A 12456-nucleotide genomic window follows, 5' to 3' on the forward strand; every position below is an offset into this window, starting at 1 on the left:
GGTAGGCAGAGGATCCTTCAACAGGCACCTGCCCAGTACCCCCTCATTGCTGTACCTTAAAGGAAAACTATACCCCCAAAATTAACACTTAAGCAAAAGATAGTTCATATCATATTAAGTGGCATATTAAAGAATCTTACCAAACTGGAATATATATTTAAGTAAATATTGCCCTTTTACATCTCTTGCCTTGAGCCACCATTTCGTGATGGTCTGTGTGCTGCCTCAAAGATCACCTGACCAGAAATACTACAACAAGTGTGGAAGCAAAAGACACAACTCTGTCTGTTAATTGGCTCATGTGACCTAACATATATGGTTTGTTTGTGAGTACACTGAATTCTACGATCCCAGGGGGCGGCCCTTATTTTTTAAAATGGTAATTTTCTATTTATGATTACCCAATGGCAAATACTACTAGAAAAGTATATTATTATGAAAATGGTTTATTTACATGAAACAGGATTTTACATATGAGTTGTTTTATGCAATATCTTTTTATAGAGACTTACATTGTTTGGGGGGTATAGTTTTCCTTTAAGGAGGTGCCTCTTCTGCCCACCCATAGTTCTGGCCATGGGCACACACATCATGATACGGGATGTTTCTTATACTATGGTGTTGGGCCTATTTATCACGGATCAGTTTCAATACATCAAAATACTTGAAGTAGTCATGTTGCCTTATGCCAAAGAGGAAATGCCCTTGAAATGGGGAGTTTCAACAAGACAATCCCAAACACACCAATAAATGAGCAACATTTTGGTTCCAGACCAACAAGATTAATGTTATGGAGTGACCAGCCCAATACCCAGACCTTAATTCAATAGAAAACTTGTGGCATGACATAAAAAATGTTGTTTCTGAGGCAAAACCAAGAAATGTAGAATTGTCTAATATAACAGGTGCCAGAAGTTGGTGGACTCCATGCAACACAGACAGGGTTGGACTAGGCTGGCGAGACACTGGGAAAAAAAACTGTGGGCCCAGCCAGCCCAGACCCGCTCCATGATTGGCTGCCCATAAAAAAAACTAAACGAATGCCACTGCAGGGGCATTTGCGCATTGCTTACACAACTAAATATTAGTTCGGTGATTCAAAGGAAAGCACAATCTTGAAACATTTTTCAGTTTATACAGTGCATGTTTGAGTTTGTAAAGAACAATACATACATTGCTATTTTTGAACAGCCTAATATTCCCTTTTCTTCATTTTCTGTATAGGAATACATTTTTCTTCGTGTTTTGATTTGGAATAGAATTTGCAGTGTTCTCAATGCATCTGTGTGTATGGAAATACAAGCTATTATTTCACACTGCTATTATTCTTAACACAGCATGAAGCATTTATGGTTTGTTCAGGATCCATTCAAACTAGTATTTTTGTCTCTTAAAACAGTAACTATAGATCACAAACATTAGGTTTCTAGTATTTCTTGAGACGTCTTTGCCAATATAGAATGAAATGGGCTCATGTAATCTGGGCTCATGTAATATCGTTTACAGCTATTTTCCTGGAACTCTATTTCTCAACAACAATCTATCAACTAAGTTACATAAGCATCAGGAACAGTCATTCGTTTATGTACATCTTAAGATATTTTGATGCCAAATGCTGTCTGAAGGATTTACTGTCTTTCCTAGTGTGTCAATTACAAGAAACAGTCGTGGGGAGGCAGCAGATATACCACCCTGCCTAATGACTGGACTACAGAAGCTATGGCACTCACTGTCCACTATAAAAAGCAAAAAAATTCTAGGCAATTTGTATACTGATATAAATTCACACATTGAGATACATGGAGCTGACATTGCAGGAAAAAGACATAGCCACATATTGGTTTCAATGGTAAGCATAATTTAGTGGCACAATTATAGTGGGTCACTACTACACCTTTCCAATAGACTCTCCTGCTGGACCATGTCAGAAGCATTTAGACATAGGGGTACATTTTGTGTCAAAACTCAGAAATTAAAATTTAAAAGCACCAACTCGAATGTAAATTTGAATGTGAGATTTATAACACCCGACCATGGAATAGGTTGTAATTCGAATATTCACCACCTTAAACCTGCTGAGTTCATTTAAAGGTCAGTGGCAGATGTCTGTTAGACTACTTGAAAATGTTAATTGCCTTCCTGACATTCTACTTATTTTTTGGAGGAAAACTCGATTCAAATTCAATTTGAATTTTCAGGTCGGGACTATTCGGTCGAGTATTAGACGTTCAAGTTTTTCCATAAATAACCTCGAAATTTGACCTTTGATAAATACCCCCCATAGTATTTTATTTTAAGGAATAATAAAATAAATTCTCAGAGTTTAGCATTCTAGTGAATAATCTTTAACTTAGAGCCAAAATGAGAGACTGGTATTCTAGAAAGCCTACAACCATTGATATGGAGCAGGTAATTTAATTCTGTACTTAAATAACAAATCTCTATGTAGGACAAACAGTATGCCTTATAGATGAACATGGCTGAAAAACAAGGTGCAATTTTTAAATGTAATAATAGCATTCTAGCCTTCTGTTAGTGAAATGGTTAAGCTAGAAATCCAGGCATTTTAGGTCATAGTAACAGTGTTGTTGTCATACCTCACAATATTTGAAAAATGGAAAGAGGGATAAAAAAATACATATATATATATATATATACAAATTGTTCAACGGTTAACGGTTTTGCTAATATAGGTGAAATTGGCCTCAGTTCCCAAGTTGCTTATCTTAAATTGTCACAATTGTATTGTCAAAATCGGAACAGTTCAGAGGTATAGTGCCTATGCAATCTCTGCTCTTGGGAGCAATATTACTGACAGAAACTGAACGATACATTTCCCAGCAGGCATCAGTAAACAAAAGTAAAAACAAAGACAACAATTAATAGGACAAGGAAACGTGAAAAAGAGCCATATGTTAGGTCACATTAAAAGGTTGAATGCACATAACAAATCATTCCAAATATGCTTCATTCCCTTAGCATTGTCCAATCCAGCAGCTTTCTTATGGTTGGATGATGTTAGCTGGGCTAATGTGAGCACTCCAGGGCCGGATTTACATAGCAGGCGCCCCTAGACCCACTGTCGTTTGTCGCCCCATCCCCTTCCTTTTATTCAATCAAATTTTCATTTATCACTGAGACCAGAGCAATTGGGATTGGCGTACAGGAAATATTAAAAACTATCGTATCTCTGGCACCTCCCAAGTGATTCTGAACCAATGTGGGTGTGGTTGGGCATCATGCCACCCCTTAAAATCCGGCCGCCCCTTGGCCTGGGTGGCCTCTCCACAAATCAGGGCCTGGAGCACTCTGGGAGACAGACTTTTGCAAACACATTTGCAGAATTCAAATCTTGGGATAGGTGCATGTGCAGGGTGAACATACAGAAATGATCAGTGACATCAGCAGAACCAATATGGCAGCTGCAACCATCAAATATAGTGTCATTTTCATCAGGCTTGCTCTAATAAAAGTAAGTGGTTCTGTGAAAAGGGGCATTTGGCAAGGGTGACAGGGCATAAACTTGTTTGGGAAAGTTACACTTTTGGGGGCTATCTTTTAAGTTTACAATTTATTTTTTACAGTATACTTCTGCTTGGCAGCTAGAAAGAGGGTAGCACTTAATAATACTACTGGAATATATACAACATAGTGGACCGAACACTACACACCTCGTTTTTCTCCAGATGCATGGAGAGCAACCTCTGAAGAAAAAACATGTATGGCATGTAGAGACCCCAAAATAAAAACAGCTGATCAAGAGTTAAAATGTTATATTGCTGTATAAGCTGCTAAGGCAAGTAGATGGTCTGACAAGTGTCATGCATCGAGTTTGATGAGTACTGAATAAGTTTTACTCCATGTATTAGCAATCCAATGCCAGAACCTATGATAACTGGTCATCAATATTCTGGGACCAAATTGATTCTAGCTTTAACCCACTTATTCTGGGCTTGTTACAGGTATCATTTTCTTATAGTGGTTAATCTGATGTGTTCATAAAAAGTAGTTTTTATTCCTTGTAACAGTTAAGAATCTTACATTAATTCACTGAGCATAATTAGGTTGTTGGTTTTGCTTTAATTTACTTGTTTGTAATGTAATTGTTTAGGTGGCATCACCAATTAAAAACTATATTTTATTTTTCTTTCTGTGCATTTAGCCACAACAAGTTGTATAGGTGTGCCTCATTTTATAGCTTTGTTATTTGATCTTTGTTTGAAATCCTGCTTGTTCAATATGAAAAACAAAAACATTTAAAGATAACTGGTCATAAATGTGATGCTGTGACATCAATATTGTCGAATAATATGCTAATACACACTACTCTGAATGTGCGCTGAATAAAGAACTCTTCCATGATTTCAAGCTTTGAACATATAAAGTTCTACGGCACACTCCAGCACACTGCTTGCAATTTGTTACATACTGTACAAGCCCTTATTCGTAAACTGAACCACCAATGAACCATATATTTTTGGAAAGTAAACTTTCTGACAAATTCTCAATGTGCTTTAAACATTTTACAGTTTTAAACAAGCACTACAACAGCAAGGTTAAACTGAAAATGCAATAAAATCTATAAATATAAACTGCAGTATAATATGCATTCACTGTACTCAGATACTCACGCTATAGATGCAGGACTGGAGGGCCGTCATGATGTTTCAGATGGCAAGCGAATTCAGGAAGCAGAGATGACAGCAAATGTCGTTTCCACATTCATTTTTTTTTTGGCACCCATAGGCCACTTGTTCCCCCATTCTGCTTGTTGCAAGAGCAAGGAGCAAAACAGCAGCTTTAAAACTAGTCCTCCAATCCACGATACAGAAGTGTTACAGACCTTCCCTTTATCTAATATTTGTGGCACTTAAAGGCACCTATCATAGGAAATTTGTTTATCCCACAGGTGGTGTGGCAAGCCATGTTTGGTCACACACAAAAGGAGCGAGTCTCTCGCTTGCTCTTTATGCTGATGTGCGTGACATTGCACAAATGTGAATAATGAGAGAGTTGGGACTCTCTCTATTAGCTTTTTCGAGTCTCAAAAGGGTCACCCACACAGGGAGATTCCGCTCGCTGTGGGTGACATAGGGGTAAATTTATCAAAGAGTGAAGTTCAGCCACTAGAGTGAAATTCCGCAGCTCTCAATCCATTTCTATGGGATTTTGAAAGGCGTATTTATCAATGGGTGAAAGTGAAAGTTCACCCTTTGATAAATACGCCTATAAAAATCCCATAGAAATGAATGGAGAGTGGCGGAATTTCACTCTAGTGGCGGAACTTCACTATTAACTTCACTCTTTGATAAATATACCTCATAGTGTTTGCTAAAAGCATTTTTTGGGCTATAGTGAATATTTTTTTTTTCCTTATTCCAACCATTTATTCCTTTTGCAGTTCAGGGGAGATACACCACACATTTACCATGGTATTTATTCAATAGGGCTTTCTGTTCTGAAACCAAAAGCAAAACAATACACAAACGTTAATAATATTACAAACAACAAGACAGCAACAAAGTACTTTGTACAGTTCTATCTGCAAAAAAAGGAAGGAGAAAAAAAAGAATTAACAATTTATAAATAAAAATGCAGGTCCCAGACCTGCTGAACGTGAACCATTTTCTTAAATAGGTGAATTATGTAAATCTTATGTACAACAATATGAATTCTGCAGAACAGTTTCAGGGCAGGAGAAGAAGGTGCAAAGAATGTGTCTTTTTATGGTTATGAACTTGCATTTCTTTGCAGCAAAAGGACAAAGCAGGAACTTCTTAAAATCAGTCCATCCGTTAAAATCAAATAATAATAATAAAAAAAAAAATACAGAAATATATGCATTCTTAATTTTTTCCCAACACAGCATGAACGCGTAGGCAAATAAAAAATAATTCACAAGGGTTTATTTCTTCAGTATTATCTTCTTGCATCTACAAAGTCCATTTTTTTGTTTGCTTTGTTTTTCCTTTTTTTTGAGAATTAAATTAGATTAAAGTTTGAATTTCTGAAGCTGTAAATATTGGTTGAATACGTCCATCCTCCCTATGTAAAAATGACCTCTAACTCAAAACCACATTTTGTAGTCCAAGAAGCATTTTCCTCTACAGTTTGATGATAAGCCAAAAAGGGCACTGAAGGGCAGCCTTCTTCAGAGCTAAGTTAAAGTCACCAGGCTTCAGTGTAACGAACATCCACCTCTTTAAGGTTTGGCAGCTTGGCCTGTTAAAAAAACACATCTCATATTATGCTTTGACCAAAGACCAACACATTTGGAACATGACATAACAATGGGAATTTTGGTTTGAAGTATTCAGCACTGTATTTCAGGAATGCCCAACATGTGGCATTCTAGTTACAACTTCCATATGCCACCCCCCTCCCCTGCTGCCAAGTGGGAGGGCCACAGGTTGGGCACTCTGATGGATTTACGTAAAGGACACAACATTCAATCAGTTAACAGCATCTTTGAAATCTTCAGATAACTGCCACCTGGTTGTTAAAAGGTTAACAGTAAGGCTGCACGTTCGATTAATCACTTAGAAATCCTTCTCCTCCTCTAACCCACTCTGCCCCCTCCCTCAGGAATATACTTTGACTGTTGGCTCATGAGCATGCTCAGTTGTTCTCAGCTCAGATTACTATACACACCCAGTCTAACAGCCAGGGCTGGAAATAGGGGTAGGCAGAAGAGGCAGCTGCCTAGGGCGCAGTGATAGGGGGGCGCTGGGCAGCTACCTCTATAAATTGTCCTTTGCCTACCCCTAGTCCGCACTCCTCAGTCTTCCTTCCCTCCTGTGAACCTCCTCTCCATCGCTGTTCCCTCCCTCGCTCACCCCTTCCCCTCTCTTCTCTCTCGCCCCTCTGAGTCACGCTTGCCGGCTCCCTCCCTGATCTCGCTCTCTCCTCTGTCAGTCATACTGGCCTACTCCCTCCTTCCTCTCTGTTCCCTCCCCTCATCTCTGAGTCACGCCGGCCGGCTCCCTCCCTCCTCTTAGTTCCTTCCCTCTTCTGTCAGTCAGGCCGGCTGGCTCTCTCTCTGCTCTCAGTTCCCTCCCTTTATCTTGGGGTCAGGCCGGCCTGCTCCCTCCCTGCTCTCTGATTGCTCTCAACTCTCTCAGTCACACCTGGACACAAAAGCACGCGCGCGAGGGGTTGCCAGGCCGGGTTGCCTAGGGCGCCTACCTGGCCTGGCCCGGCCCTGCTAACAGCCAATGAATAAATAGCATTGTTGGTTCCCATACACTCTGCTCTAGTTGTCTGATCCTATTTTCTTCTCCCAACAACCTCTCCTGAGCTCAGCTTAACCAGTACAGCGCTCAACCCCATCAAAATATGTTGTGCCTGTGTAAAGCTACATTCTGCATTGCATGAACATTACAGCATACATGTCCTGTTTGCAGATGTCAATGTCACTGATGAGGTGACAGAGGGAAAATAGCAGCCAGGCGAAAGCTGCTATTTGTTTTAGGAAAATGTGATGGCAAATGGAGGGGGTATATGCAGTACAAATAATGTGGCTTGGGTGGGGAAGATATGCCCAACTTACATACATGGTAGGAAAATGTAGGCTTTACATGTCCTTTAACATTTCTAATCATTGTTACATATAATATGGCATGTCCTCTTGTCATGCTGGAAATCCTAGGCTATTGCACAGGAGGACATACCCTACAACCAACCATGCCCAATTTTGATTTCTACTCTTGCATCCCTCCTTGCCCCACTTTACACTGGAATGAAGCATATTGTGCGGCCACTCATACAATGTGACTCCAGAGATTGTAATGAATTAAAAAAAAGAAAAGAAAAGCCACAAGCCTAATTGTATCCTTAAAATAGATAGTTCTGCTTGATTAAATTACTGCAATGGTCCTGCAAGAAAGCAGATGTCTCACCCAGGACTATTTTGGTAGTTAGATAAACCTATTACAAGCAGGAAATTAAAATTCAGTTTGGGTGTACAGTCATACAGATTTAAAATAAGAATATTTATCATGTACATAGCTGGATACTATGGTTTGATATGGCATTTCAGGGTGTGAGAACTTGTATTTTTATAACTTGACATGATGCTGAATTAAAATAATAAACACCCAGGAGGTGCCAAGTACACTACAGAATGTTACTACTCAGCAAAATGAACAGGCGACTCATTTCTTAGGGTGTGTTTAAAATCTATGGCAAACTATGGGTTTGGCTGTGTAATCAGCATATAGTGCTAATACAATGTGCACCCCTGGCCTAATTAAAATCATATATATATATATATATATATATATATATATATATATATATATATATATATATATATATATATATATATATATATATATATATATATATATATTTGACTCTCTCATTATTAGACACTGGCAGTCTGGCATGAATACCCATTCAATATGAAAATGTAGCATAAATGCCAGCCACTGTGCTCAGTGTCAGACTGGCCCACCATGATATCAGGAAAACTCCCGGTGGGCCCAGGTGTCAGTGGGCCCTCCTTCTTCTAAACATTTGGCCTATTTCACGGTCATTGCCTATTTCTATGAGAATAAAGAGGCTAAATAGATGGAAGAATAGGTTATAGTATGTAAAGAAAAGAGAATAGGAGAATAGAGGTTGAGTGAGGAGAGGAAGAAATAATATTTAGAGTGGGCCTCTAGTCTAAAGGTTTTTAGGTGGGCCCCTGGTCTAAGGGTTTTTGGTGGGCCCTTGGTTTGCAAGTCCGACACTGACTGTGCTAAATATATGGGACTTGGAAGAATAGCAGCATCAATATATGTAGGGTCATTATCAAATCCCTAGAGCATGAAATGGGTGTATAGAACACAAAATAGTCCTTCAAGCTATTACGTTACGCTTTGTTGGACACATGCAGCCCTACAGACTATTATTTGTGGTTCTTACTCCCTTCTGATAAACATGTACACCTAATATTCTATGTATTAGACTTGCTTAAAGGGGTAGTTCACCTTCAAACACATTTTTCAGTTCAGTTGGTTTCAGATAGTTTGCCTAAAATAAAGACATTTTGCGATTATTTTCTATTTGTGACCGTAATATTGAAATGTAAAGTTTAATTTTTCACCTTCTAAATCAGCTCTGGGAGGAGGGGGGTCACCAAATCTTTTTATGTTCTAAATTGATACATTTAGTTGTAACATTTCTTATCTTTGGCCCTGCTGAGCAGAATCCCTGAGTTTCATTAAAGGCAGCTGTTAGAATGGATACAATTGTTGCTAATGTTCCACAGATACGGCTAAGAAATGTATCAACTATTGTAGCCAATAAATGTAGCACATTTTAACAGTTCAGAATCTGCTCATGGATCACTGAGCTGCCAGACTGAAACACCAGAGACAGATACAACTTTCATTTTGAAAAAAAAAACGATAAATAAATGATGGAAAGCAATTAAAAAAAAGTATTTTATTTCTGGAGAACAATCTGAAATCAACTGAAAAAAGTGTTTGTAATGTGAACAACCGCTTTAAACTCCACAGCTTCTCTCCCTCCACTGTTTCCATGACAGAGTGGCCACAATGAAGTTTAATCTGTTAGCTGTAATCTCCTCCCTGTTTGTGAAGTCATGAGGAAGACTAACAAGCGTGTGCTGCCACACATTCACTCTGGGAGCCGCTCAGACAGCAGGTTTTGTCAACTGTGTGTAGTAAAGACTTCTCTGACTCATAGGTAATGAAGCAGAGCACTGTAAACTTGAGGGGGCGGAGCTGCATGCTGGAACAGGAAGTTGATGGTCTGCGTTTCTGTGTTGGGAAGCAAGTTAGACTGAATGCAGAGTGTGTGTCTTTGTTTTTGGTGGATATAAAAAAGGTTTACTTATTTTTTTATTTAGTTAAAGGAGAAGGAAAGGCTAAAATTAAATACGCTTTATCAGAAAGGTCATATAAATACACTAGTAAACCCTCAAAGTAATGCTGCTCTGAGTCCTCTGTCAAAAGAAACACAGCATTTCTTTCCTTTTATTGTGTACACATGGGCTTCTGTATCAGACTTCCTGTTTTCAGCATAAACCTCCAGGACAGGGCTTGAGCATGCTCAGTTTGCTCCTCTCTCCCTCCCTCCTGCCATCCCTGCTGTAATCTGAGCTCAGAGCTGTAAGTGAGCAGGGAGAGCCTCAGGCAGGAAGTGATGTCACACCAAGCTTATATGGCAGCTGCTATCCTAAACAAACAGAGACAGTATCTAGAGCTGTTTACTCAGGTATGGTAAAGCATTCTGCAGAATAAATATAGCGATCTAGCTTGCACTATTGTGGCTAATCTGTTGGCAATAAACTGTCTTGGAGCTTTCCTTCTTCTTTAAAAATGAAAGCAAGAATACAGTAAAGAATTTAGCTCATTGCTCTTCTCTACTGTGTGTGTGTGTATCCTCTTTGGATAGCTGTGACCCTTACCGAGCCTTTCAGTTCAGCTCTCTATGTCATTTAGGTTTGCCATCCCTGCCATAGAGTATTACTCTAGTGCCACACAGGACTGATTGCTATAAATGCAAACCAAGAATCAGCCAATCTGCTCACCTCTGCCCCCTCCTGTGTCTGGACTCACAGGCACTGCATGGGCACTGCATGGGCCTAATGCAGACACATGACACATGGTGCATGCTCGTGCACTTCCATGCTGAAATTCCATGCTGTGTGTCTGCACCCAGGCAACACAATTTATGAATGCAAACACAGGAGTGAGTGAGAGGCCAGCAGATCAGCTGTTCAGTCCCATGTGCACTAGTTTTACAGAGACTGATACTCCAGAAGTAGACCAGGAGTGATGCAGAGATCAAACTTTTTCAGATATATTCAAACAGAGGATTGTAACAGGAACAAATCTATAAATAACATCCAATGCTGGACTGGGCTGTCCCACTGCAGCTGTAACCACATGCCCCCCCCCATTGAAACATCAAGGGCCCCCTCTCCCAAGGCCACTACCATCACCCTCACTGATGCATGGCATGAGTATTAAAACGTTTCTCAAGTCACTTATGGCTTGGATCGGGCAAAAGGAAGCGGCAGGGAAGCATATGCAGTGCCATGGAGTATGGACTTGGGTTGGCAGGGCCCATGAAGGCCAGAGCTCACCAGGTTTTTGTGTCCCTTCGGCTCAGCGTGACCCTAAATACAACTTTATCAAATACATCCACACAATCTGTATAGATAGATACTGCTGTAGTACACAGCAGACACATTTAGCAATAGATATCCAATATTGCAAAATTTTCTGTATACTACAGTATATTACTTGTAGTTACCTTTGCTAGCAGCAAAGCTGAGGATGCTGGGAATTGTTCTTACAATAGTTAAAAGGCCAGGAGTTTGACCTTCCTATTTTTGTTGCCGATTGTTAAAGGGTGGATTTGAAAACCTAATTAAAAGTAATCATGTGGCCAGCATCTGCTTACTCTGGCATGAACAAAGCAGAAAAATCCAGTGACTGTTTATAGCAGTTAATTCTACATTTAACGCAATTACTCAGTAGCTAAGGAAGGTAGATCCAATTATACTGATAAGGACCTTATGGATATATTTAGCATAGTGGTAAAAGAGCAGAACATTAAACAAAATTACGTATATAAAATATAAGAATGCAGTAGTCAAAACAGAAGAATATACGTCATAACATAGCTGGACAGTTGAAAATGAAAGTAAATTCAACAGTATTGAAAGCTGCACATAATAAATCGGATAATGGTGCAGATTCTGCTTTCAGTAAATTACTTGGGTTATGTTGGGACACTGAGTTCTGTTTATAAGCCACATGACTTTTGAGCATTAGAAAATTATGTGTGGGTTGGTAGACCCAGTAGCACCTCAGGCTGGTGGAGACCTTCACAATCAATCTACTTAATATATCTGCCCCAAATACATCAACACAGCAACCTCTAGTTCAGGGATCCCCAACCTTTTCAACCTGTGAGCAAAATTCAAAAGTAAAAGGAGTTGGGGAGCAACACTAGCATGCAAAATATACAGAACTGTAGTGTAGATGTGGAACAGATCCAAGGCGGCAGTCAAACTGCAAAAAATCCGTTTATAAACGGATTTTTTGCAGTTTGACTGCCGCCTTGGATCTGTTCCACATCTACACTACAGTTCTACATATTGATTTGGGTAATCGGACACAGGATACCCGTGGACAGGTCTGATCTAAGTATGTGGTGAGCTCCTTTCATACTAAATTGTGCATGCAAAATATACTTGGGGTGCCAAATAAATGCTGTGATTTGCCATTTTGTAGCCCCTATGTGGATTGTCAACCTACATTGAGGCTCTGTTTGGCAGTGCACCTAGTTTTTATACAACCAAAACTTTCCTCCAAGCCCTGAATTCAAAAATAAACTCCTGCTTAGAGGTCACTGGGAGCAGCATCCAAGGGGTTGGAGAGCAACATGTTGTTCATGAGCTACTGGATGGGTATCACTGCTCTAGTTAAACCA

General features: G+C 39.6%; 1 protein-coding gene across 3 annotated transcripts in view; it reads right to left on the reverse strand.

Moving 5' to 3' along the window:
* Positions 1-5419: 5419 nt before the first annotated feature.
* cmip.S (c-Maf inducing protein S homeolog) overlaps positions 5420-12456 on the reverse strand; it is a 121877-nt gene continuing 114840 nt past the window's right edge. For 2 of the 3 annotated variants that reach the window (XM_018260462.2, XM_018260463.2), the window contains exon 21: positions 5420-6222. In XM_018260462.2, the coding sequence (XP_018115951.1) occupies positions 6169-6222 (54 nt within the window). In that variant the 3' untranslated portion in view covers positions 5420-6168. The remainder of the gene's footprint in view (positions 6223-12456) is intronic. The other variant, XR_005960862.1, reaches the window with a different exon arrangement.

The sequence above is a fragment of the Xenopus laevis genome, chromosome 4S (assembly GCF_017654675.1).
Source record: "Xenopus laevis strain J_2021 chromosome 4S, Xenopus_laevis_v10.1, whole genome shotgun sequence".
NCBI lineage: Eukaryota > Metazoa > Chordata > Amphibia > Anura > Pipidae > Xenopus > Xenopus laevis.